Source organism: Musa acuminata, chromosome BXJ3-8 (assembly GCF_036884655.1).
Source record: "Musa acuminata AAA Group cultivar baxijiao chromosome BXJ3-8, Cavendish_Baxijiao_AAA, whole genome shotgun sequence".
NCBI classification, from domain to species: domain Eukaryota; kingdom Viridiplantae; phylum Streptophyta; class Magnoliopsida; order Zingiberales; family Musaceae; genus Musa; species Musa acuminata.
In genome coordinates, this window is record NC_088356.1 from 42,226,640 (window position 1) to 42,246,313 (window position 19,674).

At 39.3% G+C, this 19,674-nt stretch overlaps 3 protein-coding genes across 6 annotated transcripts; 1 reads left to right on the forward strand and 2 right to left on the reverse strand.

Moving 5' to 3' along the window:
• Positions 1-365: 365 nt before the first annotated feature.
• Positions 366-1,870, reverse strand: LOC135645005 (uncharacterized). Its single transcript, XM_065163027.1, has 2 exons — positions 1,795-1,870; positions 366-1,064 (listed from the first exon to the last, which is right to left on the reverse strand). The coding sequence occupies exons 1-2, from the start codon at positions 1,849-1,851 to the stop codon at positions 453-455; spliced, it is 669 nt and encodes a 222-aa protein (XP_065019099.1). The 5' UTR covers positions 1,852-1,870; the 3' UTR covers positions 366-452.
• Positions 1,871-11,588: 9,718 nt separating this feature from the next.
• LOC103995399 (uncharacterized) lies at positions 11,589-17,895 on the reverse strand. 4 transcript variants are annotated; one of them, XM_009415977.3, is made up of 7 exons: positions 17,178-17,893; positions 15,989-16,069; positions 15,568-15,642; positions 13,597-13,641; positions 13,390-13,479; positions 13,204-13,305; positions 11,589-11,943 (listed from the first exon to the last, which is right to left on the reverse strand). In XM_009415977.3, the coding sequence occupies exons 1-7, from the start codon at positions 17,817-17,819 to the stop codon at positions 11,758-11,760; spliced, it is 1,221 nt and encodes a 406-aa protein (XP_009414252.2). In that variant the 5' UTR covers positions 17,820-17,893; the 3' UTR covers positions 11,589-11,757. The 4 variants fall into 4 exon arrangements, with proteins under 4 accessions (XP_009414252.2, XP_018685934.2, XP_065017859.1 ...); XM_018830389.2 differs by lacking the exon at positions 15,568-15,642 and having other exon boundaries at positions 17,178-17,895; XM_065161787.1 differs by lacking the exon at positions 13,204-13,305 and having other exon boundaries at positions 17,178-17,895.
• A 545-nt stretch (positions 17,896-18,440) lies between these two features.
• LOC135644215 (receptor-like protein kinase FERONIA) lies at positions 18,441-18,773 on the forward strand. The gene has a single exon (XM_065161682.1). The coding sequence runs from the start codon at positions 18,441-18,443 to the stop codon at positions 18,771-18,773; it is 333 nt and encodes a 110-aa protein (XP_065017754.1).
• The last annotated feature ends 901 nt before the right edge of the window (positions 18,774-19,674 follow it).

A 19,674-nucleotide genomic window follows, 5' to 3' on the forward strand; every position in this document is an offset into this window, starting at 1 on the left:
TATAAAATTCATATTTATAATTTATATTGTCTATCAAGTGTTTATAGAAATGAGTATATGTAGATCCCGATTTAAATACTTTTTCTAACCTATCTTTTGTTGGTCCGTTAACGAGAGGTTTTACCTGGATTAATTCTTTTTGAACGAACACCAAGAGCATTATATATTTTAGGTAAAACTAGCTAATAAGATGATGCTTATAATTAAATTAGTGATGGTCAAGATCACCTGACGTAACATGATTAAATTAGTGATGGTCGAGATCACCTGACGTAACATGATGGATGAGCATCATGTACTGGATATGCCGTTCGTGAAGACCGATAGAATCACTCAACAAAGAAGTAAACCCACGGGAGTTTTCAGAGAACGTGTGGACGATTCCAAACAAGTTATTACACTCCCCAGAGAGTCAAATGGCGGCTCTGCCGCAGCCATGAAAGAGAAGGAAGCTAAGCATGAGAGAACCCCACGTTTCCTGGTGAACTCCCCATGTACTGCTGCCCATTTGCTTGCGCACTCGGCTCGACGCGGTGTCGCGTCGCGCTCCAGGAGAAGAGACGACGAAGCAGCTTGAACTCCCTGTTGCTGCACCAGGTCAGCGTGCCAACCCCGAGGAAGAAGACGAGGAGCGCAGCGAAGAAGGAGCACGCCCACAGTAGCTTCCCGTAGGAGGCCAGAGAGAAGGCTAACCCTAGCGCGCACATAGCGAGGATGATGAAGGCTCGCAGGATCCGCAACAAGGCCTTGATCTCCAACGTGTTGGGCGCCGCCTTCAGCAGCAGTATGATGATGGTGCCCATGGAGAAGCCGAAGGCGAGGCTGATGGCGACCAGGTACGCTTTGCCCACTCGCGTGTGCTGCATGTCCTGCAGCTTCTCCGACCGCAACCGGCCGATCCCGCCCAGGAACGCCGCAGAGCCCACCAGCGTCGACACCACCATCAGCCACCCCCGAGTCTTCTTCATCCACTCCCGCTGCTCCTCGTCGCTCTCCACCGCCCGCGGCGGCGGCGACTGCGCTTGACCGACGACGCCAGTCGCAGCTTCCATATAATATCCGTCCTGCAAATGCTTCAGCCTTGTTGTTTTCTTTTGTTCTTCTTCCTTATCATTTTCTTGAAGGAAAAAAAGCTAATACTAAACTAACTAATCGACTTGCTGTTAAAGAAGAAAGGCTTCAAGTAAAGATTGAGATTAGTTGATATGAAACAACGATAATGTCAACTATTCTAATATTCAGATTTAATATATATTAAATTGTACTAATGGATTTTTTTTAATATATTTCCAACATATTCGTGGAATAAATCGATATTCTTTTCAGCTACTAACAAAAAAAAAGTATTTTAAAAACATTTCTCAAAAATATATTTCAATCATAAAGAAAAAAATGCGAAACAAATGTGTAATTATTAGAAAAATTACATCTACTTATGTTTAATCAAGAAATAGGATATCACAAAACTATAAAAAATAATAATAATAAAACCGTAAAGACTCAATTATTTAGGATCATTATTGATATCAACAAAAAAATCACAAGAGTATTTATATTTTTTTTTAGAATTTTCTCTACTTCTACAAAACTATATACTATTCCAAAATATATCTTAAGCAATTATCTAAAAGAGGGGTTCATAAGCTACGTTGGTAGATATCATAGACTTTTAGCATTAAAGACGTAAAAGAGACATTTCTTGTTCTTCAAAGATCAACCTTTTGATCGAGAATTGAACTTCTCAAACAAATACTTCGTATATTTATAAACTCTACTGAATGCATAAAGACTTACTCGGTTTTCACTTGGTGGGAGAGTGGAGACACCGATCACTACTTGACTTGTTGCCATCTGTTTAATAGGATTAGTTGTGTTTAAAATCCTTGAGCTTCACTCTCCTTTTATAGTGAGTTCGGAACCATATTATAAAAAGTCAACTTTTTATGGTCAACTTATCTAATTAAGTGTACATTTAACAATCGACTAAGAGGAGATAAGTACCAAGTCATCTTTACAAGGTCAATTAGGCAAGTATACTACTAGAGACTACCCAACTAATGAGGTTTATTGAAGACAACCGGTTGGATTTCTATAAGCAATGAAGACAAAGTTAAGGATGACTTTATAGGCGTTTCGGATTAAGATACCTATTAATCTGATTTAAGATTGGAGTAAGAGTGACGGAGCTTGAAATCATTTCCTACTTCAGCTGGATTAAGATACTTGTTAGTCAAATCTACATGTGAGAAAGTGGTTAGCCTGAGTGAAGGGATGAAGAATTAGGATAATTTGGGTGAATAATCTAGACATGAATATTGCCAGAGGAGGTAAAGAAAGGCAACTAAAGAGAAGGGTCATTTTCCCAATATCTCTAAAATACTAACCATATAACCAACCACATCTTAACGAGATGTTAAGTAGATTCATGAGAGATGGTGGGTGTAGCACGTCTCTGTAAACAATGAGATGTGATCCTTATGAGGGTTTGGACAAACATACCATCAAACAGTTTGATAGGTCAATGAAGAGCTTGATGGGTGGTACAATTTTGGAAAATGGGTTTGATCACATCAAAGTCAGAGAAAGAGTTACGAATGTGAGGATTCATTCTCTGATTTGGCAGATGTCCTCTAAGATTCGTTGACACAAAAAGCTATTAGCATCTTACCTTTGTTCATTTCCACAAAATCAACATATGAAATGCTTCTTTTTGTGGAAAATGGAGGGCAGGATAAGAGACTAAAGATCAAAATCAATAACCAACATAATGGAAAAAGAGGAGGGAGGAGGGACACTACCTGTATCAACTTCAGCTTTGGATCATGCCAGATTCCTATTGTCATTAGGGCCTGAAGCTGATGTACAGATTTCTCTCACATTTAATATCTCCAGTTCACTGGGACATCATAAAATGAGACAAATTAATATAAGGAATTATACTGGTGAGAATGCAATACATCAAGAACGGGTATATTATAAGTACCATCAAGATGTATTAGTAGGAGACGAATTCAATTTACCACTATGGCGGATCGTTTTTTGCCCCTGCAGCAACTGCCGGAGTTGATGATACCCATGACGGTAGTGCTCCAGTGAGAAGCAGAGACCTCCCTCTTCCCCTCGGCACCATCAGATACGGAAGCCTTTTGCCTGTCCAACTCTCTTCAAGCTCTTTCATTCTAGACTTCAGATCTGAACTTGCCCTTCTCGTGTCCTCGATCTCCATGATGAGCTTCGCGTGTCCTAAATGCAACTGATGCAGGTGCTGATCCAACTGCAAGAGAATCCACCTGAGAAGCAAGCCCGCCCTTCTCAGTTGTCAGCAAGTCAACTTTAGCTTCAAAAGAATCGAATATGCCTATCTTTCTCATCACATTCTTGAGTTTTGTCAGCCTCGAGCTGCCTCATCTGATGATTCAGGATGACAACCTTGGCCTCGAGGAAAGCATTGGACTGAGATAGAGTAAGGACTTCTGCTTCAAGTGATGATTTCTCCCTCGAGATTTTGTCGACAGAACTTGTAGTGGAGGCTTTCGGTTCCTGAATCACATTTTCCTGCTCAGCAAATATGGGCCTCAAGTATTAACTTCTCCTGCAACTTCTTTTCTGCTTCTTCTTTTAGTTCCAAGTTGACACCTTCAAGATCTAAAATTCCAGCTTCAAGGCTGGACTTCTCCTGATCAAACTTTTCTCTTGCATTGATTAGTTCTCGTTTACATTCTTCAATCTTGAATGCATGATTTAATAGCTCAACCTCATACTGCATAGCAGCAATTTCTGCTGCTCCCTTTAGATCCTCAGTTTCTTTCACAAGACCGAATACTTTATTCTGCAACATGACACAGTGTTCCTCCAAGTCAAAAACATTCTTGTTTTCCAAATTGAGCTCTATAGCCTTAGTTCCTGAAGAAGCATTAGTGCCCTCAAGTTTCTCTTTGAGGTCCGCAAAATCTGTTTCTGCATTGCGGAGTTTCTCATTTGCAGTTGAAAGCTGTTCCTCTAGAGATAAGATCTTAGAACTGCAGTGGTCATGGTAGCTTTTCTCTTCTTGTACCTTGAGTTTCTCCCTCGACTCATGAAGCTCATCCTCTAGCTCATGTACTCTCTGCTGCAACCTAGAAGAAATTTCATCACCAATTAGCTCATTGGCAATGAGATTACAAATTTTATGCTAACAAGAAAGTGTGGAATATGACTTAATACTGCATTTGGAGATAGATAAATGATGCAGGTTTGCATTTTTTTTTCCCAAATGCTGAATTTACATGTACAGTGGCTCATAATTTAAGCAATTTCATGGAATTAAAAAGCCAAGAACTAAGAGGCAGATTAAAAAAAATCTCAAATCAAGAATAATTAAATGACATTAGGGCTTCTTGTGGAAAATTCTCAAATGAACTTGGTAGTTTCGACAATTCAACATTGTTTTCAACATAGCTGGAATTAACACTCTTGTGGAGACAACAGAAATAGTAACCTTAGTGAATGAGTTGTTAAATAAAAGAAGAAAAAAATCAGATGATATAAGTGCCAAAGAGTGAGACTGTGTTCCCACATTGCATCAATGGAAAAGAACATCATGTGAGAAGGCAAAAACATTGAAGCACTTAGCAAGATTTCTCTTACACCACTGGTTCAGGAAAAAAAAAAATAATAATAATAATATATATATATATATATATATATATATATTTTGGGTAAATGCAAAACCTCTCAACACAGATTCCATCACTAGAAACAAGCATATGAAGGTGATCCAAACTTGTCAAAATTCTAATTATAAGGCCTGATAGATCCGCTCTTGGTCAATGCATAGTTACAAAACAGATCTGAACAACTGAACAAGGCAACACTGGAAGACACACCCATTATGAGCAAAGCTAGCTTTGTGAAACTCATATCCCACTTTGAGCCACTAGCTGTTGCCCCTTGTCTCTTTCTTTTCATCTTTTCTGATCAATTTGCAGCCTTTTTATGCATCCTTTTCACACCAAGATTTACATTCTTCTTTTAATTTTGTTAGAAAAGTGAAGAGGAACTTTCAAAAAAAAAAAAGAATTTTTTATATATCAAAATCATGTCTCCATATACTTCTTGACATCAACAAAAGAGAGAAAAAAAAGATAAAACTGCATGAAATTAAATACCACCTAAAAGTTCATTAAATCACCCATCGGTTACCGCTCTTACCTTGAGTGGTAGGTGTATCTCCCCTCGTGCGAGAAAGGTGTGGGGTTTAATTCCCATATTGTGGATTATACGTTCGTCTTGTGGATATGATTGATAACCCTGATGGGGATATAAACAGGAATAACATTTGTATAGGAACAAATACTAAAAGACCAAAATACGCAGCGGAATAAAATGGAAACACAATCAAACAGAACACCAAGATATACGTGGAAAACCCCTTCAATGTGAAGGGTAAAAACCACGGGGCAAACTAGAGATAATCCACTATGAGAATAATGAATGTACAAATCTCAATCTCTTGCCCAAAACCCTAGTAACAACCACAAGAGAATAACTAGGATACAAGGATCACGTCACTGCCCACAATATCTAAAACTCCCAAGTAATCACAGCAAGAGCCTACTGTAGATTTGATCTAACCTGAGATGAGAACACTGTTAGATGATTGAGAACAGTCTCTCTACGTTGTCCTTGTCTTCTTCCCTTTCTTTCTCTTCCTTTTCTGCCTTGTTCTCCTTCTTCTCTTTGGAATCTCGTGGCTACTAAGATCTGCCTCGTTGCTGCCTTTTTATAGCTTTAATCTGCCTCTAAAACGCAGCCACCACACCCCCCTAATCTTAATTAGGGTTAGGTTAAGAGGGGGTGTGGGCTGTGGGCTAATAAAGCCCACATGGGCTGAATATGGGCCATCAGCCCAACAACCTCACCCTTCAGCCCATAAGGGAGGCTGTCCCATGACTTCTCAATGTAAAGTCATGCCGACCAGCTGTCGGCATATCTCCTGTCTTTCGTTTGGTAAGGTCTTCGTCAGCATGTCTGCTCCGTTGTTATCTGTATGAATTTTCTGAAGCTGCAACTGCTTCTCTTCAAATACATTTCGAATCCAGTGGTATCTGACATCTATATGCTTTGACTTGGAATGAAACATTGGGTTCTTACACAAATGGATGGCACTTTGGCTGTCACAATGCACCACATAATTTTCCTGTTTCAGCCCCAATTCTTGTAAGAATTCTTTCATCCATAACATTTCTTTGCATACCTCTGTAGCAGTAATATATTCTGCTTCTGTGGTAGAGAGAGCAATACACCTTTGCAACCTAGATTGCCATGACACAGCTCCCCCTGCAAAAGTAAGTACATAACCTGAAGTAGACTTCCTCGTATCTATATCTCTTGCCATATCTGCATCTGTGTAACCTGTTAACACAGGTGGTTCACCTCCAAAGCTTAAACAAACCTTAGAGCTCCCTTTGAGATATCTAAAAATCCACTTCACTACTGCCCAATGCTCTTTGCCTGGATTTGCAAGAAATCTGCTAGTAACACCTACTGCATATGCGATGTCTGGCCTCGTACATACCATTGCATACATTAAACTTCCAACTGTTGAAGCATAAGGAACCTTTTGCATTTTCTCCTTCTCCTCATCACTTGGCGGACTCTGTTCTGAGCACAACTTGAAGTGACCTGCAAGAGGAGAACCAACTGGCTTAGCATTGCTCATACTAAATCTTTCCAATACCTTCTCGATGTATTTCTCCTGTGACAACCAAATCTTCTTGTTTTTCCTGTCACGAGAAATCTGCATGCCTAGTATTTGCTTTGCTGGCCCCATGTCCTTCATTGCAAAAGACTCACTCAGTTCCTTCTTCAACCTGTCAATTTTAGACATATCTTCCCAAGAATAAGCATGTCATCAACATAAAGTAAGAGAATAATAAAATCCTCACCAAACCATTTGATGTACACACAATGATCTGAAGCCATTCTTTTGTATCCATTTTCTGTCATAAATGAATCAAACTTTCTATACCATTGTCTTGGAGCTTGCTTTAGCCCATACAATCTCTTCTTCAACTTGCAGACAAAATTATCTTTACCTTTGACTTTGAAGCCTTCTGGTTGCTCCATATAAATTTCCTCCTCCAAATCACCATGAAGGAAAGCTGTCTTCACATCTAACTACTCAACCTCCAAGTCCTGGCTAGCAGCAATACCAAGAGCAACACGAATAGAAGACATTTTAACAACAGGAGAAAATATCTCTTCAAAGTCAATACCTTTCTTTTGACCAAAGCCTTTCACAACCAATCTAGCTTTATACTTTGGTTGAGAACAATATTCTTGAGTCTTCAACCTAAAAACCCACTTGTTCTTCAAGGCCTTCATTCCATTTGGTAGCAGCACCAAATCATAAGTGTGGTTCTTCTGAAGAGCATCCATCTCTTCCTGCATAGCAATTAACCACTTCTCTTTCTGCTCACTCTCAACTGCTTCCTGGTAACTCTCTGGTTCACCTGCATCAGTAAGCATCACATACTCATCTGTAGAATATCTTCTGAAAGGTTGACGTTGTCTAGAAGATCTTCTCAACTGAGGTTCTGCGGGAACTTGCTCTCCTACTTCTTCTTGCTCAACATGTCCTACAGGTAAATCAACATCAGGCTCTACACTATTTTCCTACACATCTCCCCCATCACCCTGATATACTGGAGGAATAACTGGGTCACAATCTGCTAATCCTTCTGCAGAAGTCTTGGCTGGTGCCTTCTTCTTCAAATCTTCAAAGGTTTAATCCTCAAAGAAGACCACATCTCTGCTCCTGAACACCTTCTGCTTTTCTGGATCCCAAAGCCTGTAACCAAACTGATCATGTGAGTAACCAAGAAAAATACATTCTTTAGACTTACCATCCAGCTTGGACCTCTCATTGTCTGGAATATGTGCAAATGCGCGATAACCAAACACTCTCAAATGCCTGTAGGAAACATCTTTCCCTGACCATACATGCTCTGCAACATCACCATCTAGGGCTGTACATGGTGATAAGTTGATCACATCAACTGCAGTCCTCAAAGCCTCATCCCAAAACCTTTTGGATAGCTTGGCCTGTGAAAGCATACATCTGATCTTTTCCATGATGGTGCGGTTCATCCTCTCTGCAATTGCATTATGCTGAGGTGTACCAGGAACTGTCATCTCATGTTGGATCCCATGTGACCTGCAATAGTCATTAAATAATCCTGTATACTCACCACCATTATCTGATCTTATGCATTTCAATTTCCTTTCTATCTCCCTTTCAACCCTGGCATTAAACTCTTTGAAGACATTAATAACCTGATCTTTGGTCTTCAAAGCATAAGCCCATACTTTCCTGGAAAAATCATCTATAAAAGTGACAAAATAAAGTGCACAACTTATACCAAAAACATCAACAGATCCACCAGGAGTTTTTGTCCTCAAAGGACCACATACATCTGTATAAACACGGTCTAAGGCATGCATTTTTCTAGACAAAGCAGCACTAGCAAATGAAACTCTATGTTGTTTACCAACCAAACAATCAATACAAGGGTTCAGATGTATACCTCTGAGATCTGGTAATACCTCTCTTTTGGAAAGAGCTTGTAGCCCCTTCTCGCTTATGTGTCCCAATCGCCTATGCCACAACTCCATACTGAAGTCTTTCTCTGTAGCATTTAACTGCTCACCATAAGCTTTAGCTTGCAACCTGTACAAAGTATGACATTTCTTTCCACTAGCTATAACAAGAGAACCCTTACTGAGCTTCCATTGCCCTCTGTGAAATCTGCTTTCATACTCTTCATCATCTAGTCTTCCAACTGAAATTAAATTCAGCCTCAAGTCAACCACATGCCTCACATCCTTAAGTACCAACTTGCAGCCAAGGTTGGTCTTTAAATGGATATCACCCATGTCAATGATGTCTGCTGTGCCATAGTTGCCCATCTTGACAACACCAAAGTTTCCAGACCTGTATGTAGCAAAAAACTCTCTCTGAGGTGTAGCATGATAAGAAGCACCTGTGTCAATCACCCACTCAAGATCCTGACACACACAAGAAAAAATATCATCAGAAGGAGACAAAATCAAATAATCACCACCCTGCACTGTAGCTGTAGTATTATCCTTTGACTCTGTAGACTCCACTTCTTTTCCCTTTTTCTTGTTCTTCTTAGGTTGCCTACATTGGTTCTTGTAATGTCCTTTCTCACCACAGTTATAGCAAACAATATCTTTTCTTGATCTTGACTTGCTCCTACCCATACGTGAACTGCTTCTAGACTTTGACCTTCCTCTATTCTCTGAGATAAGTGTATGTGAATCATTCTGAGATGTTGCTGAACTCTTTCTTCTCAACTCCTCATTCAGCAAACTGCTTGTTACTTTACTCATAGTGACAATACCATCTGGTGCAGAATTACTGAGGGAAACCACTAGTGTCTCCCAACTTTCTGGTAATGAACTGAGAAGTAACAATGCCTGCAACTCATCATCAAGAGACATTTTCATAGAGGATAACTGGTTAGTAATACTCTACATTTCATTCAAATGCTCAGCAATAGAAGCACCCTCTCTATATTTTAGGTTCACAAGTTTTCTGATCAAAAAAGCTTTGTTGCTAGCTGTTTTTTCTTTCATAGAGACTTTCCAATTTTTTCCAAAGAGAATATGCAGAAATTTCAGTAGAAACATGGTGAAAGACACTATCATCAAGCCAGTGTATAATAAACCCAATTGTTTTTCGATCTAACCTCTTCCACTCATCATCTGTCATAGTTGTAGGTTTTGCACTATCCCCCTGCAAAGGTCCATACAAATCTTTGCAATACAAGAGATCTTCCATTCTTGGTTTCCATATCATCCAATTATTTCCATTCAAACTAATCATGCAAGAAATATTACTGGTCTCCATGTTCAAATACAAAAATTAAATCACCAAAACACCGCTCTGATACCAGTTGATGGGGATATAAACAGGAATAACCTTTGTATAGGAACAAATACTAGAAGACCAAAATACGCAGCGGAATAAAATGGAAACACAATCAAACAGAACACCAAGATATACGTGGAAAACCCCTTCAATGTGAAGGGTAAAAACCACGGGGCAAACTAGAGATAATCCACTATGAGAATAATGAATGTACAAATCTCAATCTCTTGCCCAAAACCCTAGTAACAACCACAAGAGAATAACTAGGATACAAGGATCACGTCACTGCCCATAATATCTAAAACTCCCAAGTAATCACAGCAAGAGCCTACTGTAGATTTGATCTAACCTGAGATGAGAACGCTGCTAGATGATTGAGAACAGTCTCTCTGCGTTGTCCTTGTCTTCTTCCCTTTCTTTCTCTTCCTTTTTTGCCTTGTTCTCCTTCTTCTCTTTGGAATCTCGTGGCTACTAAGATCTGCCTCGTTGCTGCCTTTTTATAGCTTTAATCTGCCTCTAAAACGCAGCCACCATACCCCCCTAATCTTAATTAGGGTTAGGTTAAGAGGGGGTGTGGGGTGTGGGCTGTGGGTTGATAAAGCCCACATGGGCTGAATATGGGCCATCAGCCCAACAAACCCCTCCGTGAACAATGAACTTGAATAGGCCTAATGGGTCATTTTGTACCATAGTTGCAGTCCAGATAGCTTCTAAACGAAAACGGCAACGACCAAGAGTTCAGAGAATCGATTCTCAGTGCAAGGGAAATTAGTGGCATCAAATTGAATGAATAAAGGGCATATCACAACTAAAAAGAAGCTACATTACATATTTCTGAAGTAAAGGAGTGAAATTGAAGGGAGAATGAGCCCCTTTGATGAACGGATGTCAAGAAGTAGAAGAATAAAGAAATGGATGTCTTACCTTAGATCGGAGCCACCGGGTGGGAGAAAATCCTCGATCCTCCTTCGCCGGAGAATCCGTCGTCGGATCCGACTGTCGGAGGGGCGGGAGAGGACTCAGAAGGACCGATGCCGAGGAAATCCACGGTGCTGAGATGAGAGGAGCAAGCTCTTCACATATTTATTGATGCGTACGGCGGCTTCGATCTAGAATTTGAATACGTGAATTGATCTAACTGCCCTCAGTTCAAGGATTGTCTCTGTGATTACGCGCGTGCTACGACGAGGATCCGCTCAATCAACGGTTCAGATCATACGTTTGACACAGGTGGCACTTGTTCATAGACGTTGTAAGATTTCACTTCATCCGAGCATCGTTGCGAGTTTCGAATTGGATGGTGGCGGTAAGAACGGCCAGGGGGTAGCTTGGGAATCAAACCTTGCTTCAAAAACTAGCCTGTGACCGTAAGGATGACGTCACCACTTGACACGTATTACCACGTGCCACTGATGCCCCTATCCTTCCCGGAAATGACTCCTAATACCCCCTTTTGGCATTAAAATTGAATTATTAGAGACATAGGATATGCGAATATGGATGCCGGTTGAATTGAAAGTGAAATTTAGAGCATGCATGTTGCAGAAATAAAAAATATATATTATTATTATTATTTCTGTTATGATGCAAATGAAATTAATTACAAAAAAGCATCCTGATTACATGCGATATACACATCTCAAACAAAGAGGACAGGAACAATAAACTTTTGTTGAAGTCCGACAAATTCTAATACTTATGAAGAACAATTGTTCAGTACAGAACAGGTTGATATATCGACAATTCCATAAAAGCAATAATAAATTGAAAAGAAAACTCTTTTATCAGCAACATATATACAGTAAAAAAGAAACATCTTCTCAGTAATCCTTTGGAAGTTCCCAATCATCCTCCATTTCCATTTCTCTCATTTTCCTATGGAACTTTCTGCCACTAGAGTTTCTTCGTCTGGTGCGACCATAAATTGTTGAAGCATTTCTCCCAAAATCATAATACTCTCCTGTCTCATCTTTGGTTTTGTCTGAATTTGAAGCATCCCAAATTCCCTAGAAAGGCAGAACAAACTTTCTTTGAGGAAAATGAGGGTAAAAATAACAAAACAAATAAAGCACTGGACAACAAGCAATTATGGATGGAGTGTAGTATTAATGACTGTCGCATCCAATCATGGAATTGATGTGGTTCCAAATTGTGGCCATCAGATGCATCAACTTAAGGTCTTGTGGATTCAAAGGGCCTGTAGATTAGTGTCAGTCTCAAAAGGCTCTTTTTCACAGTTTCCACTTTGCATATATCTCTGGATTATATGGTATCGTGGAGCCAATCTAAAGTATTTAAGGAACAAAAAGAATACAACACCATTTTTAGGTCACAATATGAGATACGTATTTCTATTGTGTACTACAGGCACAGGTTTGAAAACTCCTACTAAAAAAACATGGCTGTGAAATGTGGAGCTGCTGAAAAACAATATCCATATAGGATAAGAGAGTCTACTAGATTTCATTACTTTATTCACGTTTGGGTTGCAATGATGTCAAACAATTTAGGGAAATAGCATCTTGCATGCAGGGAATAAAATGCATCTTGTCATCTTCAGATTTCCCAGTGAGGACCCTCAGTCACTGGCTACATTTGACAATGCCTAAGACGTCACATCAAGGAAGCCAACGCATCTCACCTTTGCTCACCTTATATATAGACAGGTCCCTCGAGTTCTAGCTACAAAACAAACTTGAAGACCTTATAATGCTCGGTTCTAGGCTTCTTTCATGTGAAGTTTTGGACCATTAAGATTTGCCAAGTCTTGCAATCATATTATTCTTGAATATATTTTATGCTTGTGATGACTAAAAATCGACATTATATTTCGTTTATTTAGCAAGAAATAAGTATTGAAATCTAACATCTACACTTGGGTCAAACTGTACTTATGGTTAGAATAGTTGTTGTAGTCCAAGTTGAGTAAGGTCTATTATTCCATGTTGAATATCTCAATGTGCAAGTAAATTTTCGTAATGAAATATGTAAAAGTGACTAGAATCCATAACCAATTATCTCAAGTAAATTTTGTTGTTTGTTGCTCTGTACTGGCAAGAAAGATCACAATTCCAGATCTTCTTCATATAATTCCAATGGCGTATCATAGTAGTACTATATCGATCCTGTATGATGTTGGTATGAAAAATTTTGTATGTCATTAGTATTTAAATTTTTAACTGAAAATCTTCCCCAGAAAAAAAATGTTCACCCAATTCCTTTGTTAGTCAGTATCGTAGATGATAAATGTATAAATATGCTTATACCTTTGTTAATCTCTGTACTCGAGAAATAGCATCTTGATGTACTACGACAGTATCAGACACTACTTCAAGAACATCATCAATCAACAAACAGTAAGTGCTCACCTGCATGAAAATAACATAGAGCTACTTTAAATTCTAGAGTATGATTTTGTAGACATTACGAAGAGAAAGGTTTGATCAAGCTACCAGACTAGAAGGGATAATGGACCAGCCAAACGAGTCAAGCTCAAGTGATTCCACAGCTCCTGAATTGATGTTAAAAGTATAGCCACGGACCTTATGAATACAAAAGAATGTTATGAAGTATGCAAATAAGAACTGAACATCCTAGGTGCATAAAATGTTAATATGTCTGCATTATATTCACATGAATATCACAGACTAAAAAGTTACCTTACCAACGTCGTGCCGACCTGATGTTACAACGTTGTAACCTACCTAGAAACATCAAAAAGTAAGCATTTCATGCAATACACAAGAAAACTACACAAACAAAAGGAACATCTGTGTCATGTTTATAGTACTATTACATGCCTAAAAAAATTTAGCAAATGGAAATTTTCCAGGAAAAAAAAAAAGAAAATCAACAAGATGTTATCAGTAGTGAAAGTGTGAAAAGAACAAATGGAGGTTGTCGAAACAAATGGAGCTTGTCTAAAAGATGAAACTGAAATGTGGCTGCAAGCAGATCAACACTAAATTCAGCTAGCCAAGGTTTTTCCATTAGTGTAAACCTCCAGTACATATATGAACTTGTTCATAGAACTTCTATGTCCTGAACAATAAGGATGGGATGCAATAAGGATCCAATGACAGAAAAGCAGTAGCTAGCAAGTTGCAGCTATCTTGGACGACTGGCCTAGATACCACTTGTACATGGATTCGGATTCTAATGTAGTTCAAGGTTACAACAATTAACACCAATGTCTTCTGTTGGCATGCCCTGTGCCTGTAATATGCTGGCACAATTGTGTTGACAGGCACAATATGGCAAGGGATCCAAATCCATGACATAAGCCAACATCAGATATAAGATTGTGCCAGCAAACCATCATCCTGGCATGGGACCAAGACAATAATCTGTAAGCATGGAAAACCAAAGAAACTACCTAAATATCAAAACCATGATTAAAACTTTCTACTCAAGAATTGCTATACCAACCAGCACAAGTCTTATCGTAAAATAAATGAAAGAAATGATAAGGCTCTGATACCAAATGATAAGACCCTAAAGTCTTATCGTCGAAGAAAGGAGAGAAATAGGGATGATAATGATCGCTTCAAGGGGATCGACCCTCCTTGATCGCTTCGAGAGGATCGACCTCCTAGGGGTTGTCCACAGAGTGGAATAACCTTTCATTGATTGATTGATTGATGAAAGGGTTACATCGCTATTTATAGAGTTCCACCCAAAGTCCATCAGGATTTGAACTCTAATAATAAATAAATATTAAATAAATCTCTACTTGACTCTAACTGAACTAAATCAACTCAATAAACAACTGAACTAAACATACTCGATAAACATTATTCAAAAGCTTAGAAAAAGGGTCCTAACAGCAAGTCATGACTAAGCCAAATTTTGGCCTGTATCTAGTGGCACCAAGAGCATGCCAGTTGGCATAGTACATATTGTGCCACAAACATATTGGCACACCCCCATGCCACAGAAAATAAAGGATGAAATATTTCTCCGATATCCTCATTAACCTAGGATAAATCCGCATCGAAGCACAAAGAATTCCAACTGACAACAATCAACACAGAGTGACAAAACAAACTAAAAAAGCCCAAGCTATATTCTTCTTTTTATCAAATGAATTATTTGGAAGATGAATTATTTCAATATTTTACCACTATAGATGTTACTCCAAGAGAAGCATATTTGAAATCAACCAAGGTTTAAATCTGACCCCCCATAAATTAAAATTCTTTCAAGCAATAATTTATTTACCAGCCAATAAATTAGAACTTGCGATACTAAAAAAGACTAGTGGAGACCAAAAGTAGCACAGCTGTATGCAATGGTCTTATAACACAAGAAACTTAAGAATACAACAGGTATATTATGTGGCATGCCAAGTTCATTACTTGGCATCAGATGAAAATACTGTGTCTTGGAAAAAGTTGCTCAGTTGCCATAGACAACAGCAAGAACCTAAAAGTGGTAACCAAGAGTAGCAACATTACATAGCAAACATGATTAGAATATCATATTACATTACACTATCATATCTGGAACAGATCTAAAAAAAATCAGGCACCTAAAAAAGTTCTCAACAACAACACAACTCTAATATTTATATGCAGAAACTAAGAATTAAGAAAAGTTCAATTCTGCTTAGGAAAACCAATCCTTCATACCAAAGTCTCCAGTCCAGTCATTTTCAGTTCATTTTCCATGACACTTTCATCCTCTACAAGCACTACATCCCCTACCTACAAATCGTAAAGCTGAATAAGAGCACATTAGATGTTAGACGATCATAATATCATCTACATGTAGGAGAGCATGGCTAACAAATGTACAGCCACCATCTTTTATCAAACTATAATTAGTTCTCATAATGCTGATAATTATGGTGTAGGAGAGATAAAGATGTGCAAGAGTCAGCCGAAGCCATAGATGAATTGTTTGTAGGGTTTCAACATATGAGAAAGGGAGGGAGGGAGAGAGCGAGAGTGACAGAACAATTTTGTGCAAGATGCAATAAGAAATAATGATCAGGAACTTCACATATTTTGGAATTCAAAGTATGAGCATGCACACGGACAGCAATTTTACCTGTCTTACATCCTCAAGAAGGAACTTCTCCATTTCTCCAGATAGTAAATTCGGTCTCACTTCAACCAAAACTACCATCCACTAGAAAAGATTTGAAGTGGCAACCAATAAGTTAATGAACTTGAGGAGAAGAATAAGTGACTTAATCAATTATCTTTATATTATAAGAAAAAGAAGAATCAACAAATAACAAAAGAAATGATACTTTGTACACTTTTCAACCAGAAGTATCATGTTATAGTAAAAAAGAAAAAAAGAAGGGTCCAAGTTGAGAAAAGAAATGTGGTAACATAAAGGCAGCTGGCTACCTAATTAGTCATATAGACACTGTATTTAGGCTTCATCATGAAAATCAAGAACAGTCATGAATAAAACATGTTCTATAAGCTATCACAAAGAGAAAACAAGATTCATTGATATCATCATGAAGAAAGTCCTGCATTCACAAGCTAGGGTGACAAGGACAATATTGTTCTCTGACCAACTATGTTAATTTTGATTTGGATCAAATATACAATGGCATTGTAGTGTTAGAGATGTATCATGTCATTTCTTCTCTTGAAACTAGTCAGGCTTTTCTTTCCTTCTCTTTTCGTTAATTTTATAGTCTGTCTCATTTGTGTAGTTTAGGTTGGGAAATTAGTTGCAACCTAGATAAATTGCTTAGCTGGTCTCGGTGGTAGTATTTGCCTTATTCTCACAAGTATTTTAACATTTTAATTTTTCTTTCAATTCCCTACTTATTGCAGATTTAGTGACATAAAATGCATTAACTGTTCAAACTCAATCAGTAAACTGATTGTTTATATGTGACATAATACATGGCCTAGAATCATGAAATAATATCAAGTGCATGAGCACGTTTTTAAGTTTGAATAACTTTCATGCCTCGGGTTTCAGAACATGATTAGATGAAATAAATTGTGTCCATCTCACCATAAATCACAATTATCCAATAAATGGAATTGCATCACGAATAAAAACAGAAATTAATACTATCCAAGGAAATAATTAAAATGGTGAAACAATAAAACTCTTTAAAATCAATGGGTGCAGCTATAGGACCAGCAATCCAAGAGCAATAATGGACAATGAAGCATGAAGAGCATCTTCACAATAATGACGAATAATATAATTAATGATGCTTTGACTGCACATTTTTAGTATTTCGTAAGCAAAGCACACTTACTGATCTTGTATCGACCCACAGCTGTGAGACAAAACCCAAACTCTGAGCCGACTGAACGCTGATGACCTGCTTCGCTAATAAATTGGATCTTTTCATAATCTGCCTTCGACTTTTTACTCCCACCTGACTGACAAGTCTTCCCTCATCCGCAGATCCCAATTCAGTGCTTCCCCGACCTGCGGGCGGAATCAAATCCTCCTCCAGACCTCTCTTATCACTCACCATCCCCTCTTCCTTTTCCAACTCCCTCTTCAACTCAAGAAAATCAAAACTCGATGGAGTCGCAGCCTCAAAACCAACCCTTTCTTCCTCCTTCCCCGATTCCGGTGCCAAACGCGTTGCATCTCCATCACTGGAACTTATCTCGACGAACTCATCCGGAGGTTTATACTTCTTGGTCTCTTTATCACTAGAACTACCACCAATATCGAAAGAACTCGACCAAATCAGCCCCTTTCTACTGCTTGGTGGCTTGAATTCGCGTCGATCCGTAGCCCTAAGGGACCAAATTCGGATCTTTCCACTGGCTACTGGATCCAAAGACCGGGAATTCGGAGGCCGTCGATTAATCCGGCCGCTGATCCTGGGCTTCGAGACGCATATTTCGTACATCGAGGTCGACAGAAGAGCGAAATCGGACATCGAGGAACACTGGAATCGACACAAGAGGCATCCAATTGGTAATGCCTCGAACCCCAGAAGCTGGAGTTACACATCTACTGGAGCGTCTGCGGCTTACCCGTCTCAATATGCCTCGTGATTGGTGCGGACGGTTCATGGGACCCCACTTGTGGGGCCGCTTAAGTTACTAGAAAGGTACAATAGTTCTTTTTTGGAAATAAAAAAATAAAAAAATGATATCTCCATTAAATCCCCCTCTAAATTATATAAATAAAATAAAATAAAATCTCGGTATATCCCACAGCAAGCCATCAATCCTACACATAATAAAAACTTTAAATTCAAGTCATATTGATCAAAATTATCATTTATGGAGATTGAATATCCATTACAATTCAAATATAATAACTTTTTCATTAAAAGATTGAATATTATATTTACACTCAAAATTGTATGTATATTCTTGATCGGAAACTGCGAGGAGAAGGCCGAGATGATCCTCGTCTACGATCACATGACCCGAGGGACGGTTCGTGAGCACCTCTACGACACGCAGAAGCCGCCTCTTTCCATGGGAGCTGCGGCTTGAGATCTGCATCGGGGCGGCACGGGGGCCGCATTACCTCCACACCGGCGCCAGGCATGCCATCCATCATCCACCGAGACGTGAAGACCACAAACATACTGTTGGACGAGAAATGGACGGCGAACGTGTCAGATTTCGGCCACTCGAAGATTGGCCGGGCGACGGACAACACCCATGTCACCACGGTGGTGAAGGGCGGCTTCGGCTGCCTCGACCCACAGTACTACAAGAGGTGTGCGCTCGGCCAGCTCTCGATCCCAGCTTCCAAAGGAGAAAGTGAGCTTGGCGGAGTGGGCGGGGCGCTGCGCTGCCAGAGGAAGGGCGTGCTCGACCAGATCATCGATCCCTACCTGCAGGGCAAGACCACTCGGCAGTGTCTCAAGAAGTAAGCGAAGACCGCGGAGAATTGCGCTGCAGGGCAAGATCATCGATCGCTATCTGAATTTTTGGATGGATATGACGAAGATTGGCAGACATGTTTGACCTTAAGATTCAGAGAAATATATCTGCTCTTACATTTTTAATATATATATATGGTAATTCTTTTACAAGATTGATTTTGGCATGCATCTGCCGGCGCAGCGCATAGAAGTTTGGTGCATGGTGAGGTATCGGACAACCATAGAGAGAAGACGATGACCGAGTCTTTGTGCTGACCCAATTTAATTACTAGGAGTGACTGCACATCCACTAAATGTTGACGACCAAGTCATCGTGTTGACTCAACGCTAGTGCATTAATTTGCGAGCCCACTGGTTTATAATTGCATCATAAAGCATTACATAGTCTTAACAAACAAAGAATATTCGAGAACTTGTGGTGGCTCCTACTTATTGCACCATGTAATATCCATCCAACACAGTAAATTAATAGAAATAACAACATCAAATGATCTAAGTGGTGCCATAAATCACGAACAAGGTGGTCTGAGAGGGCTTTGGTCAAATGATTTGGATGGATATAAACATCTCAGCCCTCCACTCCCTCATTCCATCTCATGCAGTTCTCTCTCTCTCTCTCTCTCTCTCTCTGGGCTATGTTCTCCTCCATTTAGGTTTCCAGTGATGTTCATATGTGTCTCTTGGAAGTTTTGATCATAAGTTCTGATGTTACTTGCAGTATGATACAAGCAGGTATTCTCTTCTATTTATATCATTTTGCATGTGAAAACCTGAGTGAGACATGATGGAAAAAGATCATTAGGGTTCGTTGTAGCTGTGCAGGTCATGTTCAGGTAGCAAAGGCCACTGGATCAACAGACTTGCTTGGAATAGAAAGCAAATCCATCGC